This window comes from Rhopalosiphum padi, chromosome 1 (genome assembly GCF_020882245.1).
Source record: "Rhopalosiphum padi isolate XX-2018 chromosome 1, ASM2088224v1, whole genome shotgun sequence".
Taxonomy (NCBI): Eukaryota; Metazoa; Arthropoda; class Insecta; order Hemiptera; family Aphididae; genus Rhopalosiphum; species Rhopalosiphum padi.
This window is the reverse complement of record NC_083597.1, coordinates 24,149,042-24,174,991: the sequence shown is the minus strand read 5'-3', so window position 1 is coordinate 24,174,991 and position 25,950 is coordinate 24,149,042. Positions and strand designations below refer to the sequence as shown.

General features: G+C 26.9%; 3 protein-coding genes across 4 annotated transcripts; 1 reads left to right on the top strand and 2 right to left on the bottom strand.

The window, feature by feature from the left end:
• LOC132916916 (large ribosomal subunit protein mL64) lies at positions 1-985 on the top strand. Its single transcript, XM_060977369.1, has one exon. It carries the CDS (start codon positions 183-185, stop codon positions 921-923), a length of 741 nt encoding a protein of 246 aa, XP_060833352.1. The 5' UTR covers positions 1-182; the 3' UTR covers positions 924-985.
• A 1,777-nt stretch (positions 986-2,762) lies between these two features.
• Positions 2,763-4,147, bottom strand: LOC132916917 (NHP2-like protein 1). Its single transcript, XM_060977370.1, has 4 exons — positions 3,977-4,147; positions 3,238-3,374; positions 3,041-3,178; positions 2,763-2,966 (listed from the first exon to the last, which is right to left on the bottom strand). The coding sequence occupies exons 2-4, from the start codon at positions 3,371-3,373 to the stop codon at positions 2,842-2,844; spliced, it is 399 nt and encodes a 132-aa protein (XP_060833353.1). The 5' UTR covers position 3,374; positions 3,977-4,147; the 3' UTR covers positions 2,763-2,841.
• Positions 4,148-8,417: 4,270 nt separating this feature from the next.
• Positions 8,418-25,806, bottom strand: LOC132921389 (nucleoprotein TPR). 2 transcript variants are annotated; one of them, XM_060984394.1, is made up of 37 exons: positions 25,322-25,806; positions 25,053-25,245; positions 24,830-24,989; positions 24,571-24,745; positions 24,288-24,512; positions 22,545-22,690; positions 22,145-22,357; positions 21,992-22,072; positions 21,797-21,931; positions 21,407-21,469; positions 21,203-21,292; positions 20,832-21,116; positions 20,483-20,755; positions 20,234-20,417; positions 19,721-19,886; positions 18,868-19,138; positions 18,554-18,799; positions 18,325-18,491; positions 18,138-18,264; positions 17,848-18,024; positions 17,240-17,413; positions 16,987-17,154; positions 16,700-16,915; positions 15,272-15,470; positions 14,996-15,165; positions 14,743-14,841; positions 14,509-14,648; positions 13,976-14,141; positions 13,654-13,901; positions 13,380-13,587; positions 12,297-12,437; positions 11,746-11,890; positions 10,990-11,114; positions 10,811-10,904; positions 9,100-9,177; positions 8,854-8,922; positions 8,418-8,790 (listed from the first exon to the last, which is right to left on the bottom strand). In XM_060984394.1, the coding sequence occupies exons 1-37, from the start codon at positions 25,470-25,472 to the stop codon at positions 8,600-8,602; spliced, it is 6,159 nt and encodes a 2,052-aa protein (XP_060840377.1). In that variant the 5' UTR covers positions 25,473-25,806; the 3' UTR covers positions 8,418-8,599. The 2 variants fall into 2 exon arrangements, with proteins under 2 accessions (XP_060840377.1, XP_060840386.1); XM_060984403.1 differs by having other exon boundaries at positions 13,380-13,581.
• Between the last annotated feature and the right edge of the window lie 144 nt (positions 25,807-25,950).

Sequence of the window (25,950 nt, the reverse complement as noted above, 5' to 3'; positions counted from 1 at the left end):
AATCAGAGGAAAGGCCTGAGACGACATGTGTGAAAATATAATAGGTATTTAATATTTATTATTTAGTTTCATGTACAATATTAAAATTAAAAATTTAAGACGAGTATTTAAACTAAAGGTGCTTAAGTGTATTTTAAATCGTAGTATCATATCAGAAGTTTGGACTGCGTTTATTCTTTATAATGTCAATTATATCATTTAAAGGATTTAGTTATGCTGGTAAAATAATTAAAGTACCGATTATTCAGTGTTTTCTAGCACGAAATGCATCCATTAAAAATGAAGTACAAGACATTGATATTATAACAACCACGACGGAAAATAAACTGTCGGAAAAGGAAGTGAATGCAATTTGTGACAAATCTCGCTTAAACCATGGCCATCGCAATATGATAAATGGCCAATTACCTTATGATAAACCTGTGCATAGATACCACAACACAGTAAAATACAAAAGAAGAATGTATGGCCGTTATGGTGATGCCAGTAATGTCTATCCAGGCTTGGCATGGCCAACACCAGAAGATTTAGAGGATATAAAAGAGTATGAAAGTGTAGCTTATCCTTTGACCATTCAGGAAATGCAACAAAATGCAATGAAGATTATAGAACGTGAACGTCAAGAAATTCAAATGAATCAACAAAAAATTGATAACAATATGAAAAAATTAAACGGTTGGTTAAATGAAGTCAAAGAAAAGTCAGCAAAAAAATTACTCGAGGCGCAACAAGCTAAAGAAAAGAAAGAAAAACTCATTGAAGAAGTGAAAAAACATTTTGGGTATAAGATAGATCCAAAAGATGATAGATTTAAAGAAATGCTGGTCAAAAGGGAAAAAGAAGAAAAAAAGAAAGTCAGAGAAGAAAAGAAAAAAGTTCGCGAAGAAAAACTTCTAAATTATTTGGATTCAAAAGCAAAATAGATAAAAAAAATTATTTTTTAATATTATAAATGTAAATAAAAATATACAAATTAAATAGGTAAGGAATGTTGTATTTATATTTTTTCCAATAACTTTCAATATTAATAAATGTACTCAACGGTGAATCTAGAATCAACATTGAAAACCAGCATAGTTATATTATGTGTGACAAATTGTTTTAATATATTTTTTGATTTTCAAAACTATTTTATAATCAAGTAGGTTAATATTAATAATCATAACTATCTACATTTAAATAATATACCGAGGACATTTTTTATTTTATAAAATTATATTAGTGTTCAATCCAAAGATATGTTTTATATCATGATCTTTGGAAACTTAACTGAACAGCCACATTTTAGGAGGTTTAAAATTAGTGATTGGCTGAATTTACTTATTGTTTATCAGTTTTTTTTTTATAGATTTTCTGTTGTATAGAAATCTTTGGTTAGTATATTATACTATATTATATTAGATTAGTGGTTTAAACTCAATAAAGATTCAAATTATGTAATTCATTCGAGACAAAAAAACTATTAACTTAATCTTAGATACATAGACGTGTTTATGGGTTTTGTCTGTTCTTCAAAATCTAACTTACATTACACATTTTAGTGTTTAATATAACCTTATTTTTTACTCAGTTTCTGATTTCATATAAATTTTTTTTAATTTTCATCATGTAGACTTGTAATATTTTTAAGTCTATAAAAATTGATAATTCTAGTGCAGTAATCCCATACTCTTGAATATGCCACTGTTGTGCATGACCTGCGAATGAGGCCTAGACACGCCTACACTTATATAATACTTTGGTCAGTCTTGAATCCAAATTAAACATTAATTTATTGTTCTATTCTGAGCTTAAACTGAAGTTAAAAATTGATGGGTAATCAACAGTTTAAGTTAACTGGTAACTATGACAAAACTGTAGCATCAAAATGAATAATGTTACATAGTTTATAGTTAGTTATTTATAGTATTAATACTATAAATACTATAAAATATAAAAGTATATACTATACTACAAAATATATTTATAGTTAGGTTAGGTAAGTTACTGGGTTAAAAGTTTATAATAAAGTAACAAGAATTATTGTAACAAAACTACAAATGTATGAAATATTCAATTCACCAGACCATTGGAATTAAGCTTCAAGTACATAAGAATATCTTTGCACCTGCTACACAATAAGTCTACAAGTGGTTGTAATTACACCACCATAATTTGTTCACTATTTAATCTATACTGTAGAAAAACTACTACAGATCAATATAAATCAGTTTATTAGCACTTCACTATTCAATAACCTGCCTTAGTAAAATCTATCTCAAAGACAGGGTGTTATGTGAAGATAAGAAAGGGTTTTTTAACCAGACAAAAAAGTATAAATACTAGATAGTATCATATTATCTGCCTTCTATTATATTATTTAATACCTACCTAAATCTTTTCAACTACAATAGGATTTCATCCATTACACCACTAAATAACATCATTAGTATTTAATACCAATTGGATTAATATTTTTCCATGAGCAGATGAAAGAATTAATGTAATAAATTAAAAAAAAACATTAATTTTAATATACAAATGTAATTTAAAAAACAAACTTGATTTTTATAAAATATTTAATAGTATGATGTGTTATCATATTATTAATAGTAAATAGGAATTTTAATTTAATAATGTCCCATTCTATACATAATTATTTAATTTCATCCTTGTAAAATTATTTTGCGTAAGGTAAAATTTCAATGATATCTATTATAAGGAAATGTATTGAATTAATAAATCATATTATTGAACAAAATGATTACAAAATAATAACATACTTTAAACATTTGAATGATGAATTATTATTATTATTAATATTCCCAAATCAGTATTATAAATGTTAAAATGTGTACAAAATTAAACCAATAGTCTCTCAATTTCAGTCTGAACTTGTTGTATTTGAGGCCGTAATTGTGAACCTTCATCAGTGGTAATGGAACACGCTATGACTGGCCTTGAAACACCACATGCTCGGCCTAATGCTGTAAACATTTAATATATTTGTAAATTTGATAAACGCTTATTGCTTACACATGATCAATTTTAAAATACTAACCTTGTTTTGATCTAATAAAAACATACGGCACATTTTTGTCCTCACATAGTAATGGCAAGTGCAGTAAAATTTCTAAAGGTTCTGCATCTGCTGCACAAACTATGAATTCAGAAATACCTCTATTTAAAGTTTTAGTGGCTGAAATTCATAACACAATTAGCATATTATCAATTAAAAATACTGATGATAATATTAACCTTCATTTGCTCCTTTACGTAGTTGTTTATAGTTCATTGCTTGTTGAACCAAATTTAAAATTTTTGTGGTCATCTGCTGGTCAGCCAAAGGATATGCTTTAGGGTTAACATCTAATGTGATGCTCTGGTCGTCCATCCTAAAATGTAATACAAATATTATATTATTCAAAGGTTTACTGAATCACTAATATATGATGGTTGAAACAATTAAAATTAACACAAAAACTGTTTATAATAATCTCGACTCCAAACAAAGAATCAAGAACTTAGCTGTACAACTCTATTTTACGTCTGACTTTATGAACAGGTAGTAAAAAAAGTTCTGATTTCATATCATGCTAAAATGTTGATTAACTACTTTGTCGAGAAAGGCAAAAACGTGCGAAACATCTCTAGAAGAACCTCATGTCAACAAAAATCGCGTTTTTAATGGAACTTATTTTTATCGAAATCAAATACAAACAACCACCGGTGTGACACGCCTGTCTCGTTCAGAAGGAATCATACGATCGAAGAGATAGGCGCACAGAACAACTAAAATTAGACGCCTCGTGGACAGACGGCTGACGCTACGACAGACATTCCGACATCAAAACAAGCAGGTAAACTATGAATGTTGTCTAACCGGCGACACGTGCGTTTCGTTCGCACATGTAAATTCGAATTTCACCAGTCGATCGAAGTTAATCTTCATGTCGAACACCTAATGTGAGTGAGCAGCGTTGGTACGTATACTTACTTTAAATAAATCGCGTTCGGTAGCTTATAATGTCTGGAATGGAATCGGAGTAATTGGACGTAAATATTAATCAAACGGCGAATTATGTTTACAATTACGAATATCGCGCTAACGAGTAATGTTAACGTATGATAGGTTATGTTGAATTTCTACATGGGGATGTTGTTTACAGCATGCCGACGATGTCTAAACATTATGGTATAATATGGTATGCCAGTAACGTGAATGATACATTTTCCAGTGATCATGGAGTAAAATAAAGTTCGTCATTTATGCCAAGAAATATCTATCCAGAAGTCCTTGGTCCTTGTAAAGTTGTAAATATTTATTTTTAATTTTTATTATGTTGAATGTTCAAATTCAAAGTTCCACAATAATCAATAGGTACAAACTATGAATTAAATTAAATCTTATTCTACATTTGTATTATGCTGTGTACAAATTGCATTTTTGTTGAATAAAATGTATTATAATTTATAGATAATTTAAATGATAATAATCATGTTATCATGTTTATTATAATAATTATTTTTAATACATAATTAATCATAATTTATAATTATAAATGTATAACCATGACAAAAAATATGTAGAAAATATAATATACATAACATATATTTTGTCATGATTAAAACTACGAAGAACGAGTGTACTGTGTACAGTGTACAATGCAAATAATATGCAATATTAAATTGTGCAGGTTACCAATACCAAATGTCCCAATAAAAATGTTAGTATAGGCCTCTAAAAAGTAAAGTTTTTTTTTTATGTCATATTTACTATAATTTGTACAATCAGTATTTAAAAAAAAAAATTAGATGACGGATAGTTAGAAAAAAAAGACTTGGTTGGCTTGATTGAAGAAACTATTCAATAATAGTATTTCATGGCATAGATGGCCAGGTGGGAGTGGTTAGTCAACTAGTAAGCAAATACTTTATACAACGTATATGGAATAAATGATATAATATAGTATTTGTTATTTGTAGTAAATCACGACACCAGCTAAGCTTTAGACGTCGGCCAGGGCCACCTAGGATTGTTCGGGAAGAGAGGTTTTGGATGAGGGAGTTTCGGTGATTACTGATTTGCTAGTTTAAGGTGGAAGCGTTGGTATAGTTTTAGCAACATTTTTGACTATCGGAATGAGAAGGTCCCTTGTGGTGTGTTATTCGAAACATAAAAAGGAGCATGTAATTATAAATTACATATACATAAGATTTGATAACAACATTAATAAGAATTTTATTAATATTTTTAATTTATGTAATTTGAAATATATGAATTATTTATTATAAAAGCAAAATAGTTATTCTTGTGCACTTAGGTGCTCCTAAAAAAATTCCTCCTCAAAATCCCGTAGTCTCTACAATTTCACCAACTTTTTAAAATGCATTTCATCCTTCTGACGTCGACTCCCGACCCACACGTCGCATAGCACCAATGTGGCCATCATGCTTATCACTTCGTTTTCTTCAAGCGTCCTTTCTGACATTTTTTCCTTTCGCACGACTCCTAAGAGTCGTTATGTGGTGTCAAATAGCCTATAGGCTATAATAGCTACAACATTCCTTAAGAATTGAATCCAAGTGCAAAAAAAATTTTAAATCCGACTGGTACTTGGTAGTTCCAGAGATTAGTGGGTTCAACCAAACTCTTTAAATCTATTGTCTCTATTTTATTATATAGATTAAAAATGTATACATTTCAAATCAGTGGCAGTACTAATGGGGAGGGTTTTGGGGATAACCCCCCCCCCAAAGTTCAGGTCTAAGTACGCCACTGTTTCAAATAATTTATAGCTAGTATAGTATAATAATAATAAACGTTTTCTATAAAGACTTTTTATATTTTATAGCTGACCCGGCAAACGTTTCGCTACCTAATATCTATGGCCGCGAGTTACAATTAATACAATTTAAGGTGGAGAGAACTAATGCCTTTTTAGCTCCTTCTTCTTTTGCATAGGTTTTCCTATCAAAAAGATTTACAAAACCCCAATGGTTATATTTTAATATGTGGAATGGATGTCAATTAATGTGCATCTGTAGATTTGAACCTTGATTTTTTTTATGAGAGCACATCCTATTTACGCAAATGATTATAATTTTGAAAATATTAGTATTAGGTAATAATTGTTTATTATACTATTATAGAAAAAATATATTGTCTTTACCTTAAGAGTTAAAACACGGTAAATCGGTCAAAATATCATCCACGGACAAAATATCCAAATGTGTCCGTTTTTCCGAAAATAAGTACTTACATTCCACTTTGTTTTCCAATAAAATTAATTCAAATACTCAAATAATATAAAATATTGTAGGTGTATATAATGTATAGTTAAAATGTAAAATAATTTTCAAACATTTTTTATTTGTTGATACTTGATGTATATAATATTAACAAAGCTCACCAAGCTCAACTCATAGATCGACGTGTTGTATACATACACGCACCTACGACAAAGGTAAAATGTAATAATATATAATAAATAATAATAATTGTATTTCAACTAGGAAATTTCACGAGACGCTATTCCATACGGACTATAAGCTGTAACTCAGTGGCTGTACCCAGTGCTGTATCCAGGGGGGTGCTTTTGGGCTTAAGCCCACCCCGAAATTATTTTAAATAGTATGTGTATATATATATATATGTTTTTTAATTATTTCCTATTTTCCTATAGAATTAAGTATAAATGTTAAAGTCCCCCGCCCCCCGAAAACAAATCCTGGGTACGACACTGGCTGTACCTATTATACTATTCAGTAATACAGTATACATTATTATTTATTACTATGTACCTATATTTAGCAACTGGTTTTCGAATTAAGATAGTGTAATTATTTTTTTAGCAATTTACTTAATATTTTTTTGATTGTGTGTATATATTTTTTTTTTATATTATTTGAGTATTTAACTAATGTGTGTGCAGTATATTTTGTGATATTACTATTAACGTAATTTATATATTACATAATATATTCATATTTTATTATAAAGTAAAGTGTAATGTAGTATGTACTTATTTTCAGAAAACGGATACATTTGAATATTTTGACCTAGATTCTTAAAATACATATGAAACAAATGCTTCAGTTTACTCAAAGAAGTATTCTAAAGTTAAAATTAAATGTGATTCTATCTACACTTTTTGTAAGTACTAAAGTAGGTACCTAGAATTTCAAGTTTTTTTCTATTTATCTTGTTATTTATTGAAAACATTTAAATCTCCAATTTTTTTTTTACTATAAATAATGGTTACTTTATAATGTATATTTAAGATTATTGTAAATATGTAAACACCACCATAAATTACTGTCAACCTCAGAAAAGCTAAGAAAATCAGCGTTGTCAATTATCATAACTTAAGATATACTTAAATATATTATTAATCATGAACACAACTAGTAGCACAAAATTTGGTAATTTAAAAAAACTGTATATTGAAAAAAATATATTTTGAATGATAATGTTGTTGAATTGATAAATATATACATATATATAATTATTATTGTTAAGAGTAATTTTGTAAGTTTGTAAAAAATTTACCACAGTAAATTTTTGTATTTATATAAAAATAATTCTTTTTTTTAAATAAATGTAAGAAGTTGTATTCTAGTATTAAGTTATAAATTGTATCATTTATTTTATTATTTTCATTTATTGAAATTAATTACTAATTACTTCCTATATACTTGTGTATTTGACTTTATATAATCCATGATTATTATGAACAATTTTGAAATTTTGCCCCCCCCCTCAAACTAAAATTTCTAGCTGTCATTGAACACAACAGATATGCAGCAACTATCAATATGTTGCTTGCAAAATTAAGTAAACTAACTTTTATATAGTATAATTTTATTAACATATTATGCATTTATGCATATTTACTAACCTGAAAAATTAAAATATATAATTATTTAAAATCATATTGATTATTGAATAAAATAGTTATGAAACATATTTCAATCATACAAGTATATCAATATGTATTTTTCAATTTTTGTAGATTATAACATTTAAACACGATGTAATAATTCTATATAAACTTCAAATATTTTCATGTGATGATAAAGGTTGTAGAACAAATACATATATAGTTTGTTCAAGAAAAAACACAGTAGGCGGTGACCGATTTTCCTCCTTACTAAGTCAACCAATAACACGTCAGATGTGTAGTTTGGTCACACCTCTGTGCATTAGTCAATTATTGACTATGTTACTTAACTTAAACAGAATTTAATTAAGAAATAATTAACGAAATAGTAAAGAAACTATTATAGCTTCTTTAGTCTTAACTGTATTCATGATTAAAAATGATAAAAACAATGTTCATTATAATACATAAATATTATATACTTTATGTCTTTACTTAGCTACTTTAGTATACTTAAGTAGACAAGACAGGGATAATAATATAGTACAAGTAAAATACAATATACAATATATTTTAATTAAACATTTAATTATATTTGGGAAACATGTATATTTTGTTAGTACTTAATACAAAAATGATTATAAAAAAAAATTAGTTACAAAATTCGTTAATTTACATATCATTGTAAACAAGCCAATAAACATTTTGTATAACTTTTAATAAATGATTTTAGTTTTTCATGGTGATTCATTCCATGTTATAGGCTTGCGTTCATTTGCTGATGAATCACTAGTTACACCACTCGGTCCAGCAACAGGAGATTCCTCACGAACAGCTTCATTATCTTTGCTAGGAGAAGAGGTGACAGAAATTATTTCCTGATCATGATCATGATCAGGGCTATCATCATTCTGAGTTTCTTCAATATCTAAACAATAAAATAAATAATTAAGTATATTTTCTTACAAAGTATACATTTTGATTTTAGTACCATGAATTGATTTAATTTCAACAGTTTCTTCTTCGTTTTCAGATGACAAAATTTCAACTGTTTCTTGTTCTAAATAATTAATTTATTATTATTTTTCATTAAATGATAGATATTTTTTTAGGAATTAAATATTAAATAATATAATATTGTGGTTCATAATTATTAATAAAACAAATTATAAAGTTATTAAAAAAAAGTTTATTAATTTTGAGTCAAATTAATAATAACATTAAAGCCAAAAATTACCTAAATCAAGTGTGTCTGTTTCAGCAGTTTCAGTTGATTGAGAAACTCCAACTGTATCTAAGGCATCGCTTGAAGGTCCTTCATAAAAAAAATAATATAATATTTAGTATATTATGATTGTTTTTGTTTTAAATAGTTTTAGTATTTTAAATTATAATAAAAATTTGTTGTACCACACATTATGAGTAGAACATAGATTTTTATAAGATTGTATATTTTTTCCTTTTCAAATTTTGGTTTTTGTCAGTAATCTTTAAAAATTATAATAGTTTGAAATTAACATGTTAAATGTATACATTGTATCTATAAATAAATTATATTTATTGATCTCATACAATACTTAATTGCTTAAAATATACCAAACCTACATTAGTTGACTTCAAACATTTTTTTTCAATCATTAAAAATATGTTAAGAGGACATTATACTCGCATGTGTTGTCACTGTCTTACTAATATTCTAACAGTAGCGGCTCATATATATGTGTACAAGTGCACATGCACTTCCTACCCAAACTTAAGAAAAATTGAAAACAAAAATCATAATAATGCAACTAAATACCTGTAGTGTTATTAAGATTACATTTAAAACTATAAAAATATAAATATAGATATTTAGAATAGGAAAATAATATAATATTTGGATTGGGTTATTTCGAAGAAGGCCAAACAACCAAGCCGCTGGAAGGTACCAGTATGCACAAAAGAGTAAAAATTAAAACAAGTCAAAACACTCAACTCATGTTATAATGGAATTGATGTGCACATTCGTTCTTTTACACATAAGTAATTAAATTATTTTAAACAAATTATTTTCAACGTTGGCGTTACAATTTATTTTTATTCTCACTCATTTATTATATTCTGATTATCAAATATCAGGTGATAATGTTCGTAAAATAAAAGGTAAAAAACTAAAATTTGTGAACAATTATTTATAGGGCTCAGATTTCAACACATTTGCAGTGAGTTATAACTGTAAAATATTACAACTTTAAAACGTTCATAACTTGCTTTAAAATGATAATATCAATAATAGGCAATAGCACATGACATTTCCTAGATAATATTCTTACTTTTAAATTTGATAATAGATAAATGTACTCTAATATTAAAGCTAAAATCATACAATGTGTTCTGCTGAACAAAAATTTGCTATAATGTATGTTAGTAAGACAGAGACAACACAGCAAGTACAATGTGCTCTTAACAGATAAACGTCACAGCTTCAATGAAGGAAAACTGGAAGATTGGTTATTATTTAAATAAAAAATACAATTTTAAAAATATATTAATTTATTCAAATAATTCTTAAAAAGTGTTTTTTTCAATAAGTTTAGACCTTATTAATTATTTAAAGTTGTTAAATTAGTAAATCAAATACATTTTTTTAACAATTTTTCTTGTATATTTTTATGGTTTTGAATGCATATTATATGGAATATTTTGATAATTTTTAAAGCAAAAAAATATGTGCTCTAATTATGAGTAACACACAATAAAACCTAACATCTTACCCTCTTACATTTCAAATTAATGGCCCAATTTAAGTATAGATTTAGCTGACATTGTTAACTTATACCACATACTGGTTTGTATACTCTACCCAGATTCAGATCATTTAAAAATTATGTCATTAATGACTCAATGATACTTATACCCTAGCCTAGATCAGTCATTAAAAGTTGAATTAATAAATACAATGTACATACCAGCTTGAGGTTCAATTGGAGTTGAATCACTTTCATTTTGTCTTGATTCTGCATCTGATGTTACATTATCGGTAGCTTTAGTTTCTTCACAGCTCTGTAATATATTATTTAAAAAACAATTATTATTGATTATGAATCAAAATAAAAATCAAAGCTTTTTAAAAATAATAATTTATTACCGCTGAAGAAACAGGTGTGTTTTGAAATTCTTGAAAATGAATAATTTCTGGCGAATCTTCTTCAATAATAGCCATGGCAGTAGCTTCAGCATTTGATGAATGTTCTGGTGTATTTTCTCCTGTTACTAAAAAATATAAAACCATATTTATTTTATAGGCAATAAATCTAATATATATCACATATAGTATATCACATTATTAATTATATCTATACAAAAGAAATAAATAAATACATAATGGAAGTATACGATAAATTATAAAAAATAAGTTTAACTATACTCTGTTTAGCAAGAGAATGCACCACAGACCGATCAAAATCAGTTTTTCTGCACATTCCCTAATGATACCCAGTCATCAGCGAACCAGTTTTGATAGCATGGTGACGTAAGGGGTTGCGCAGAATCGGCGCATTCTCTCGCAGGACAGACTATAGGTAAGAGAGAATACAAACTTAAAACATTATTGTTTATCAGATTGTTGCATTATAATTAGAAGAATGAGCAGGTGTAATATGAACCCTATGAAACGAGAAGGAACTTTGAAATTTAATTTGGGGAGCAAATAATATAGTAACATAATCTATACGTCAACCTATCAGTCTATGTAGGAATTAGGGATGGATATGAAATCTGAATATCTGAATAATCTGGAAAATTCAGATTTTTCAAATCCGGGTATGCCCACCACTAGTAGGAATATTAAGTTAGATGTAAATTGGATATACACTGTAAATACTTAATAAAATTAAAAAAGTACTTTGTTCTGTTTCTTCATTTTGAATATCATTTGTTTCATTCATATTATTTGTGTCTGCAGTGCATTCTTGGCTAGTTAGATCAACCTCGTTGTTTTCATGGGTAGCCTCACTTGTAACTTCCATATCTGTACTTGCCTCAACTTCCTACAAAAATGAATAATAATGTAAATAATAAATATTTAATTCTGGGTTACATTAAGACCCAAAAATCAAATGTTTTACATGTTAAATAATATAGTAATTTGTTCATAAATAAAACATGAAATTAAATTCAAAATTGTATTAAATCTAAAACTATATTATAGCCATCAAATTTGAGGTTTTAAAGTTTTGTTTTAAGAAATGCATATCATATAATTACAATTATAAACGGGTATGCTTGAAAAATATATTTCTGTATATATTTTATATGCAGAAATTTGTTACTTTCATTTGTATCAAAAAAATCAATATAATAAGTCATCATTAATCATTAATTTGAAATTGCCATTTTTAGTCACTGTTACTATAAGATACTAACACATCATCAAACAATTAGAAGTGCAAATACCTTATTATTATCTTGTGGATTACTCTCTGGACCAATATATGAATTGCTAACTTCTGAATCTCTCTGAGATGATGTTGGTGCTTCATATTCCATTTCTCTACGGTTTTCTTCTCTAGGCATAAAAGATTTAGATCTTTTCATCTAAAATAAAAAATAAATTGTATAATATAACATAATTGTATATGTACCAAGTAAATTTCTATAATATTAAATATATTTAACCTATACACAAAAAGGTATGGTGTCACAATTAATTAGGCAATTAATGATACAAACAAATTATGTAAAGTGTAGTGCTAATTGCACTATTTTAAATTTTTAATAAAAACTACATGCGTCTACAAGTAAGAGTCAAATTCAGATGTCAATTAAAAATAAAAAGTCCAAAAAATTATATTATTGTGTGACAATAACAATCCCACCTAGTAAAATCATTATGACAACAACCATCAATCTTGTCAATAATATCATGTATTAGAGTCTATCACAATGGCTCATCAGATGGTTAGAGATAATAATATCAGACACTTAAAGGCAATATTAAAACCATAAAATTACAGTCTTACATAATAAACTCAAAATTTGGTTGTAACAGTACTCAACAATGGTTAAAAATTGACACACAAATTGTCAATTATAATTTTGTTCAAAAAATATTAATTTAATAAAATACATATTACTGGACTAACAAAAGGTGTTCATGACCACGAAGATATGTATTTCAAGTGTTGGATTGTAACAGTAGTATATGTTAAATATGTTAAAATATTCTACCGTACACAAGTAACTTAAAACTTATCTCCATTCATTGTTAATCCTTTTAAAATAATCCTTTAAAAACATAACATTTCCCCCCCCCCCCCAAAATTGTATTTTTATTTTTTTTTGAACTTAAATTAATTATTAATATTCAATTAAATATTAACTGACAATAGATTTTAAAAAGTAGTTTATTTCTAAGAAAGTTATTATGATAGCAAAGATTATTCATTGATAACTTGAAAAATTTAATAATAAAATTGTATTTCTCAAGTTAAATATTTAACTAAAATAAATGGAATTATTCATTTGTATAATACTTACATATGAAGTCACAAGGAGATCAGCTTTTCGTTTTCTTTGAGTGCTGTTAGAATGTGTTGTAGTGTCTAGAGAGGAACAACTAGGTCCACTAGTACAAGCAGTAACAACGGATGGTTCTGATTCTGTTGAGGGACCTGGGGCTGAAGAACTAGCAATATTACTGTTACTACTTTCCATTGCCTGACTATTTTCATTTTGCACACTGTATCTAAAATATATTATTACATTAAATTAAATTCAATATACATCTTTAAAATTATTAAATATCTTTCACCTATCTATTTGACTTTGTGAAGGAGATACTGTTGATACAGACACTGTAGTTGGTTGAGACACAGTTGTTTGCACCTGTTCCCTGCCTTGTGGTACCACCAAAGCTATACTGATGGCTGGACTTGCTTGTGCTGCAGTAACACTTGGAGCTGCTGCACTTCCTATTAACTGTTGTAGCGGTAAGATTGAAGGAGGAGTAGCAGCAGTTGTTTCATTAGAATCAGAAACTGTTGGTGTTGATTCAGACCCCTAAAGCATTTAAAATTATCAAATGTATAATATATATGAGTATATTATTGTATTTTAATAAATAAACAACATACTTCAACATGTTGTACTAAAGTACTGCTGGTTAAATGACGGCTTTGTGCTGTGCTATTAGCTTCTGAAGAGTCTAAAGCATTACCTCCACTGCTACTGATATCAACAGACTGTGGTTGTTGTGGATGAACAGTAATAGTTGTACTACTACTTGTTCCACTCATTGAACTGAAATATTAAAATGTTATTTTTATATTTGTGTAAGTTATAAGTATGCAGGATTGGACTAGGCCACCGGAACACCGGTATATCTCCTGATAGGTCGAAATGAAAATGAGCCTATCGTGATTGCAGTAGGTTTTTTGGGCAAGTAAAAAAAAGCAGTGCGGCGGGGGGCCTTTGTATATATAAAATGTTAATAATAATGAGAGCAGGGGCCGGTTTAAAAATAATTTTCCGGGCCGTCTGTATGAGCTAGTCCAACCCTGTAAATATAATATCAGCTTTTAATCACCTAATAAGTGTCATATAACTAAGAAAGTGAAATATAAATTATTTTCTAAAAAGAAAACTTCAGAACAATAATAAATTATACCTTTGGCTTGATGTGGACGATGTTTGACTAGTAGGCAATACTACTACACTTCTAGGCTGCATTGTCATGGGCTTAATACTAGCCAATGGTGTTTCTGCAGCTGCAGAACGCCATGGGTTAACTGTAACAGACTGGTGTACCTGAAAATAATTTATGTAAGTTGCATTAGTAATATTTAATTTTAAAAAGAAAAAGAAATTTTAAGATAAAATATTAAGTATACTTATTACTTACAGTTTGTGGCTTATTAACTGCAGGTCCTAAAGGTTTAATATTGGCTGTTGGAGGTTCAACGGCAACTTTATCAGGACCAGTACTAGTAGATGGTTTTACCTAGATAAAAAGGATTCCATTAATTAGGCATAAAATTCTCAATGAGAAAATTGTATACATTTTTTTAAAACCAAAACTATAAATACAAAAATGAAATAAACTAAAGAAATGAATTAATTAAAGAATATAATATTTACATATACATATAACATACTTGTTGATTTGAAAATTGTCTCATTAAAGCTGTAACTCTATGATTTAACATTTGTATATCATGAGACAAGCGATCTTTTTCTGCTGTGATCTGTTCTTTTTCTGCAATAAGTTTGCGATTTTCTGCTTCTATACGAGATATTTGAACTTGAAATTCCTGTATTCGACCACCTAACATTAACAAAAAATTATTTTTATATAGTATATAAAAAAAATATATATATATAACATCACTTAGAAATATTATAAATGTATAGTTAAATGAATAGGCTTTTACCACTTTCTGCTTGATCTAATCGGGCTATTAAGCCATCACGTTGTTTTTTAGTAGTATCAAGTTCTCTTGTAAGATTTTGAATCCTACTCCTAACATGTTGTAAAAGCTGTTTTGCACGCATTTCTTTATCTTCACTTTTAGCTTTTGTATCTTTAACCTCAGATCTTGCAGCATTTAAACCAGCTTCAGCTTCTAGAACCTAGGAGAAAATAAATATCAATATAGACATATTATATAGTATATAATTGGTTGTTCTCTCTAATAAGTTAAAAATATTTTTATTTTAGTTTCTATTGCTGTGTTTAAATTGTTTGTTATCTGTATATTCTTGTTTATCATTTTTTGTTGTTAATTTGCTATATATGCACATGAATTTTAGTTAAGTTCTGTTACTTTCTATCTCTAACACAAGCTTTCAGCTTAAAAGAGATAGATTATCATGTAAACATTTTTTTTAAAATTACATTATTGTATTAAAAAAAAAAAAAAAATAGAATTATAAAATCTGTTTTTATAGAACGGTAAAGTCAAATTAAAATATAGATATTAAAATTATCACACACTACCAACTATATGGAGTTAGTTGGTAGCCACTCCATAGAGATCAATTTCCAAATTTTCTCACATACACAGACACAATATATAATCCTTCTTCATTACACGCTTTTCAGTATCAACTCTTTGATATCATCTACAAAAATTAAATTATCTATCCACAATAGCCAATGTTTTAAACATAAATAGAATCTAAACCTTCCAGTCTAAATGCCTCTGACAGATAACCAAAGCTCCATTTTATGTATCAAATGATACTCTCCACAGTGACTTCCTTATCTTGATAGTTAAAAATGCAACTAAAACACTATACAAATGCTTCCACCAAAATCTCTTCATCTAAAGCATTTCTTCCCACACAATCTCAGGTGACTCTGGTTAGCGTTTAAAGCATAACTGGTGCACTAATCACTTCAACCTGGTCATGAAGTATTATTACTGAATAATTCCTTCAATCAAGAAAATCAAACCCTTTAAGTCCTTTCATCCATTTGTGCTTATTGTAAAAATAATTATACGGATTATACAAATTAAAAATAAATATAACATGAAAAAAGAAAAGTTAATAATTTAAAAGTATATTAATTTATAGTTACTGACAGTGGTATGATAGTAATGATTAATTATGATATTTAGTTACATAGGTATAACATTTGAGAACTACAGATGACTGCACTAGATCTGCAAAGATTAATATTATGTACCGTGGCAACTTTCATAATCCAGATTTATTACTTAAGTAAATTTTATTAATAATAATAATTTTATAGTTAAGATGTGAGTTACTAGGTGGCCACTTCTAGTATAATATATACATTTTAATTTCTTATAATGTAAAATTAGGTTATTATATGAAAAATAGTAAATACTAACTTTAGCTTTATGTTCATTTATAATAGATTCAAATTCAGCTTTTTGTTCTTGTTTCCCTTGTTCTATTAATTTTTTGCGTTCCTCGAGATCTAAAGATATTTTACTTCCCCCTTGCTGTAGTTCATCAAGTTTACTCTGCCACGAGCTTCTTTCAGTGCTTAATGTATTATTCAACTCTTCACTTTGTTGTTTATAACGTCTAGCCAATACCTTTACCTAAATAATTGGTTGGAAATGTTTGATTACAAAAACTAGAAATAAAATGAATAGAACTTTAAAATACTAACTTTATTTATTTCTGATGCAACATCTGATAACTTTTGTCTATATGATTTGATAATATTTTTAAACGTCTCCATAGCCTTATTAGTAGAAACAATTTTAGTTTTTAATTTAATTATTTCTTGTTTTGCAATATTTATTTCTTCTGAATGATCAGTTTCTAATTTCTTTAACTAAACACGCAGAGTAAAATTATTAGAATGATGTTAATATGTTTTTCTATTTTTCTAGTTGCATATAATTTATTTAGTATATTACCAATTCTTCAAGACATGATTTATCTGATTTCATAGATTTTAATTGATCAAGAGCAGTAGTCATTTTTCCTTTTTCTCGTTCTAATGTATTTAGTAGTTGTTTAAATTCTGCATCAGAATGAGTCCCATTTGATCGTTCTTTCCACCTTGACAAGTTCTTTGTTACTGATAAAACCTAGGTAAAAAATAAAACTGCTTTTAATTCATTCAAAGAAAAATAGGTTTATTAAGATTTAAATATTTTTAAGGTAAAAGATAAGGTTAGTTGAGCTTGATAAAAATTGAGTGCTGATAATCGACAGAAGGAGTTCAATTGCTAAGATATTATAAGAACTAGGGTTCACATATTCAACATTTTTAAAAAGTGTACGAACTAATTTTGATTACTACCAACTACTTAGTAATTAAGGCTGTAAACTAAATCTATCTTTTAATAGTTTGTGCCTGTAGCTCAGGTATAAATATGAAACTGTGCCAGGATCTTTGTCATGGCTGTTAGTACTTTTATAAAAAATATCCACTCATACTAAATATTAACAGTTATTCATTTTTCGGTTATCATATAAAAAAATTATAACATAATATGTATTATATCAAAGTAATAATTACCTCTGAAGTTTTTTGATCAATTTCATTTTGCATTCCCAACATATCATCTTTTAAAGCACTAATCTCAGCAGATTTTTTTGTATCTAATTCTTGTAACTCTTTAAGTTGGTTGGATAATAGTAAATTTTTTTCTTCTAAAATCTTACTTTTTTCTTCTATTTGATTGCACAGCTCTATCTAAAAATGAAAAAATTAAATTAAATAATATATTTTAATTGAAATCTATTTTAATCAGTTAAATAAATACAAAATTAACATAAATTTATTAATTACACTTAAAATATACATACTTTCTCTAGAATTTTTGAATGATCATTATTCATAACTAAACCGGATGTATGTAACTGTCTTAGTTCTTTCATTTGGGTTTGCATGTCATCAATAACTTCAGATTTATAATGTAAATCTGATTTCAATCTATATTTTATTAATAAAACATTAAAATCAATAGTTAAGTATTAATGATAAAAACATTACTTATTGCATTCAGCAATTGTTTCATTAAACTCTAAAATGATTGAATTTTTTTCATCTTTCAAGATATTAATCAAATTAGCCATTTTCATGAATTGTTTATCAATACTATTTGTTCCTAATGAAGAGTTGTTAAAGCTATCATCTTTGTCAGATATTTTGCTATTATTCTATAAGTAAAATATACGTAATTAGTTTAATTTTTACAGTTTAATTTGGTTTATTGTATTACCATTCGTTCCTGGTTTATCAGCTCAAAAGTTATCGTTTTAAATTGTTCTGATAATAGTTCATTTTCAAATTGCCAGCGTTTAATTGTTTCTTTTAGACAATTTATTTCATCATCTAATTTTTTTAATTGCAAATTATGCATCTCTTTTAGTTCTTCAATAGACTTTTCCATACCAATTTTTTGATTTTTTAAATGATCTATTTCTGCAGATTTAGTTGTATTAAATAATTCTAATGCATCCAATCTCTGAAAATAAACAAAAACATAATATAATGAGTATGATATGTTTATTGTTATGCATTTTAACTACTAACTTCTAATTTATATTTATAATGCGCTAATTTATGATTAAGGCCTTTTTCCAATCTATCTTTATCATTAACAGACTTTTTCAATTCTTCTTCTAGTGTCAATATGGTATTATTTTGTTTTGAAATAGTTTTTAATAGTTCATCACTATGGTCTTTTGTTGTTTCCAGTTCTTCTAAAATTTTATTATGTTTCATCTCATACTCTAACAATTGATTCTGTAATTTATTGATGTTATCTTTTTGAGATAAGTTAAACTCGCTTAATTCTTGCACACTAAAACAAAATAATAAACAACATTAAATTAAATAAAAAAAAAAATCTATAAATAATATTTATGTGTGTAGTATAATCATATCATGTGATAACTGATGTTACCTCAACTTTCAAATATTTATATGATGTATGGGAAGAAAGCATTTTGTATGATTGATTAAAATTTAAACAGACAACAGTATTCAATCATTCTATACAAAATTATTTGCTTTTAAAAATTAACATTAATGTATAATTTGACTTAGTACGTTATTGATTTTTTAGTAATCACAGATACAATTTTTACTTATTTTTTTCCTAAACATAGCTAATAACTAACTCAACACTATTTAATATTATCTTTAATTCAAATATAATAAATAGAAACTAACTTTTATGGATTACATTATAATGTTTTATGTATTTTCTGTGAAGTATATAGAATGATTGAACAGGCAGATTCTAATTGCACTTAATTTAATAGCATAGTAAAAAAATTTAATTTAAATAATTTAACTTAATTTTTCAGGAATTATTAAAAATGTAGATTAAACTTAAACAGAAAACTATAGTTAGGTAGATAATTTTTATTTATTTACTTACGCATTACTCAATTGCTGGTCTTTATCTAAATATTCTTTCTTTTTTATTTCACGTTCATTTTCTAACTGTGAAGAATATTCACTCATTTTTTTTAAATTTTCCTCTAGAGATTTGTAAAGTTGTTTAGTCACATTTAATTCAGATTTTAACTGATTTTTCAATTGGTCTAAAATAAAATAAAAACAATATATAAATATATAAATATATAATAAAATTTAGAAAAGGTTCAATTGAGAACTGTACAACATAATGGAATTAGAACCAATAGCAGGCTTTGTTGAGAAACAAAGTTACAACAATTAAGACAAATAATGAGGAGGCAAGAAAATTAAATAAAAGCAGCAACAGAATAGAAATAAGTATAATGGAAACCTCAAACCCAGAAAAATATAGATTAATGTAGTATAAGAAAAATTAATATGTTAAAAAATTGGGAACTGTAGTTAATTCAAGATAGAAAAGTTACAAATGGTAGATGGGTTTATAAGTACAGAGTAAATAACTAATAATTACCACTTTCGTTGAGTTTTGATTTTAGATTTTTTACTTCATGTTCAAGCTTATTAACAACACTCTGGAAGTTAGATCGTTCATCTGTACATAAGCTAAATGAATTTGTTCTAGATCGAGACATTTCTTTGAATGTACTTAAGTCATCTATAGCTTCCAATTTTAGAAGTAAGGTGTCTCTAACATCCTTTAATTTTTTAAGTTAAAATAAATAATACAAAATAAATAATAAAAATTCCTAAAATAAAATACCTTTAATGTTTTTGTCAATTTTTTATATTCCTCTTTGAACTTGACTTTATCATAATCGGTTTCAGCAATGTATGCTAATGTTAAATTCCAATTTATAATTAGTGAATCTAATTGAGAGGTTAAAGTTTTCTCAAATTCCTTTTGTAATTCTGTTTTTTGTCTCAATTCACGAGAATAATTCATGTTGGAAATATACATACTATCATTATCTTTTTTTAAAATGTTACATTGACTTTTTATTTTGTCTATTTCAATCTTCACTTCTTGATTTTCCTAGTATTTACAAATATTGTTGATAAGTATAACTATTTTAAATCATTAATATCTTTAGAAATTAAAAGTAACTTACTGTTTCTAAAGATAATATTTTGCCATGCAAGTTGTCGATGTTTTCTGCATCCTCAGAATGTTTGATATTGGAGGTTTTTATTTTGTTTAGTAGTTCATTTATTTGAAGATTTAACTCTTGTACATGTTGGTCTAATCTCATACGAGCTACACTATTAGATTCCAGTTTTTCATTAAGTTGTTTAATTGTAAAATTAGCAGCATTAAGCTCACGAACCACAGAGAAATATTCTATATTTTCCTCTAATCTAACAGATTCTTCATCATTTTCTAATGTTATTTTGGTCTAAAATATAATTTATATATTTCATTAATTAAGAAAAAAAGATTATTCAGTATTAACTGTTTTTAAGAATTTTTTTTTTTACTTACAGGACTTCGAGCTCTTTTTTGTTCCTCATTATTCAGCTGTGAAGTTAATTTAGGTTTTAATTCTGAAGATTCCATTTGTGATATTTTTTCCTACAAAGATACAAAGAGTTTGAATAAATCACAGTAATTTACTATACTTAATTGTAATAATTTATTATATTAAAAATTTTTCATATTAAAGAAATAGAATAGTTTATTATTAACCTTTTGTTGATTGATCATTTGTGCCTGTGTTTCTAATTTATCTTCTAATACCTGAATTTCATCCTAAAACATACATTTTATAAATACCTTACATAAAAGTGCATATAGCATAAATTATTATAAGTAAAATTATTAAAAGCAATTTGTTTACACATCAGCAACATAGGCACGCTTAATTTGAGTTTTAAATTTGGGGAGGCTATTATAATTTGCATGTATGTACTGTGTGTATGCTCCTTAAGATATATAAAGGTGGAAGGGGATATATACAACACATTTTGGTGGGAGGGGGTATGACTGATTTTGAGGGGGCTTAGCCCCCAAGCTCCCCTCAAATTGCGCTTATAGTCAACAACAAAAATAATTTTAATTTTATTACTAAGTACCAACCTTTAAATCTTTTATTAATTTTATATCTTGTTCATCATTTGCTTTAGAAATAGAACGAACAACTTCTAGTAATTTTTTGTTTTGATTTTGTAAGCCTTGTATATTTTCAAATGTAACATAATTATTTGAAATAATCTAAAAAAAATTGTTTATTATAAACCTATATATTAATAACTATAATTAATTAATACATACTGATTGGGGACTCATATCCTTCCCAATATTACGATTTTCAAAACGTGTTTGACTTTGCTTATTCCGTAATAAGAAACATATCTGAGAATATCAAAAACAAAATTAAGATAGAAGCATTAATATATTAATAATAAACCAAATTTTAAATCATACTTGTTTGCTCAAATCGTCTTCAATACCATGAAGTTTTTCATTATCTTTTGATAACTGATCACATTTGGTATTAGACAATTCTAATTGAATATTAACATTCTTCAACTTCAACTCCAATCTTGAAATAGTATCACATAATTGTTCAACTTTTTCATTTGATTCAATTAAATCTTTTTCCATCTTATCAACTTCGGGTGCAGCATTCCTAATTTGCTGTAATATTATACTTGTATTTAGTACTATTTAAAAATGTATCAAAAATATCATTTGAATTCAGTAGTAGAATTAAAATTATAATTATTTAGAAAAGAATTGATACACAATAACACAAAAATATGATTTGTTAAATTTTAATAGGTATTGAAATAAAAAAAAAATTGATTTGAATCAGAATCTTTACTTCTTCTAAAATATTGAAGTTTCTCTTGCAGTCTTCAAGTTCAAGTGTTGTATCTTGTAAATTTAAACATGTTTCTTTATAAATAGCATAAACATCAGTTATAGTAGTTCCTTTCTGTATAAGATAATTTGAATTGTCTGGATTAACTAAAAAATAATTATTATTCCACATTATTAACTAAGAATTTAAGAATTTCATAAAAAAATATTTAATAGTATTAAGTAAAAAATGTATTTTCTAAATTAGCTAACTTTTCAACAATAAAAAAATTTTTTAAATTTATCAAAATATTATGAATTTTATATGGTTTTGTGGTATACACTATAACACATTTTTTGATTTGTTACTGACATTAAAAAACTATATTCAAGTGATGCAGTAGCATAGAAAAATGCTACTCAGTTATTAGTTTTCTTTGAATGGATAAACATCTTATCCTAGTCCTAGATATTATTCATAGGATGATATTAAACAAATATAACTTTCTCTTAAATTATAAAATTGTTGCCAAGCATATTCGAAAATTATCAACAAGTTTTTAAGATTTATGACTGTGATGAATAATTCTTTTCATGAAGAATATAATCATGAATTATTGGTATTCTTATACACTTTAAATATTATGTTAGCCAAACATTTTAATGTAATTATTCAATCAGAGGAAAATGCTATAACTTTTTTAAAGGAAAAAGGACTTATTAAAAGCGATAATCATCTAGGTGTATACTGTGGTTCGCTAACCACATTTTATACTCGAAAAGAACAGGGAAAAATCAAACCGTAATACAATGCACTAAGAAAGGTTGCCAAAGAACTCAATCCATGGTAAAATTAATGGAACATGGAAGTCATACGGTGCATGACTGGATGAATTTACGCCGTGACTTACCGGTAGCCGCACTTGAAAAAAGAAGGAAAATGGAAGGTAAAAAAACTATTGTTCAAGTCAATGAATCTTTAATGAGTGGTAAAAGAAAGAATAACAGAGGACGATTATTAGGGGATGATGTTGCTACTGAAAATGTAGATGAAATCGAGGTGAGTGACGAAGAGGAACCCGATTTTAATAATCAAAATTATGACAAAAAAACTTACTGGTCCATGGGTGTTTGGAATGTGCCAAAAAGATGAAAATTGTGTTATCAAGGCAAGATACTTTGTTGTAGAAAAGAAAGACAGACAAACATTACATGGAATCATTCAAAATGAAATTGAAATTGGTACAGAAATACACTCAGTCAGACGAATGGCTGGTAAACAAGGCAATAGAAACTAAAGGGTACATTCATTAAACTGTAAACCATTCCCAATTTGTTGTCAATCCCACCAGTGGTGCGCACACACAATGCATAGAAAGTTTGTGGGGAAGTTTAAAACTTTGAATTATAAAAAAAATGCATGGTACATCATCATCACTGCTCCCCTCGTAATTAGCAGAACAATGGTGGCGTTTAAAAAATAATACAGATAATACATTTGAATACTTTTTAAGAGACATAAAATTATATTGTACTAAATGTAAATAATAAAAATAATGATAATTTTTTCTATACTGAATATAATTTTTTTGTACCTAACCTAACGTATAGAAATATGTGTAGTAGACGGCAAGTGTGCAGTAGACTGCATACGACTAGATTACCAAATTATTTAATGTAGATTTAATAATATCTAAGAAAATAAATTATAATCTAAATTTTTAATTTTAGAAAATTTAATTAATGATAAATAAAAAAAAATTACCAGGAAGTAACTGTTTAACAATTTCTTCTGAAGCATTTAACTTGTTTCTTAAAACATGTATTGTATGCTCAGAAGCAACTTTGTATTGTTGATGATCATTTGATAGCGTTGAGAATTTTTTTTCAGTATCATTTAAAGATGATGTTAATGTACTCACATAGTCTCTATTATCTAATATATCAGTTGTTAGTTTTTTTGTTTGTTCTAGTTCTTTTTCATAACATTCTAAAAAATAAATAACATATAAAGTTAAAAGTATTTGGCTTTAATATAAAAATATTACCCTTATAATGATTCAATAAACATTGATTATTAGTTAACTCTTTTTTAATTTGTTCCACTTCATTTGTATGTATATGGTTTAAATCTTCAATTTCTCGTTTCATTATATTTATAGTATCTTCTTGATTTTTAGATTTTATTTGTAATAAATTTACATCATTCTTTAACTTCAAAACCTTAAACATATAAATAATAAATTACATATAATCTTAAAAACTATAATAAAACATATTAAAATTCTAAAAATGTGTTTATTTTACCTCTGCTTTTTTTTCATCTAAATCGGGTTTTAATTCATTTATTTCCTTATGATACTTTGAATGAAGACTTGAGAATTTATTTGTGCATTTTAATAAATTTTCATTTAAGGCATTAATTTTTAGTTGTAATAAGCCATCGTCTGTTTTAGTCAATCTCTCCCTAGAAACCAAAATAAAAAATAATTAAAACAAAACTTCTAGCAGGATTTTTGTGATATCTTACTTTATTTCAGCTTCATGTAAATTCTTTAACAGTGAATCATTGTGTAACATTAAATCATGTTTTTGTTTCAATGTATTTTTGAACTGTTCATTAACTGCCTCAATTTCTTTTTGTAATTCCAAAAACTTAGCTTCTCGAATACTAGTACTGTTGTTGAGCAAATCAAAATCGATTTCCGGTTGATTTCTGGTTTCTGGTTCACAAATCAGATGTGAACTCAATATTATCTTTTCTATTAGACTAACAACAAATCTAAAATAGATACTTACCACATGCAGTATTTGTCCCAATTTCATTGCGACTTGTAGAAGGGTTGCGTAAATACTGCTCGAACTTGCTTTTGGTGTCATCAGACAGTCCATTATAGCCATCGTCTGCCAAAATAGAGTTCACTAGACTAGCTACGTTCATGGTGAACATGTATCGAACTACCGACCCTAAACTAATCTAACGTATTATAAACACTAGTTGAGTATCGCTAACTTCAAACAATAATGCATGAATACAATTTTAAAATATTCTTTAAACTGTTTAACGACTAGGTTTGCTTTCGCGGTACTGCGGTATGGATGTCGTCGATGTCATACACCACGTACACCAGCACGTTTATAGCATATTGAAAAATAGTAAATAGTTGACAGTTAAATATTGACAACTCGGTTCATACTCCATAGAAAATGAAAACTGATTACAAATACAATTTACAATGTATAAAATACGGTAGAACAACAACGGCCAATCGCGGATAAGAAAATGTGATCTTCGTGCCGAGTCGGAAGTAGGAAAAATGTTAATAACTGTTTACTAGCGCTGCTAGTGACAACATGACCCATCATTTGGCGCCAAATATATAATATTTTTTATATGCAGTTGGAATTTAATGAAATTCATCAAAATC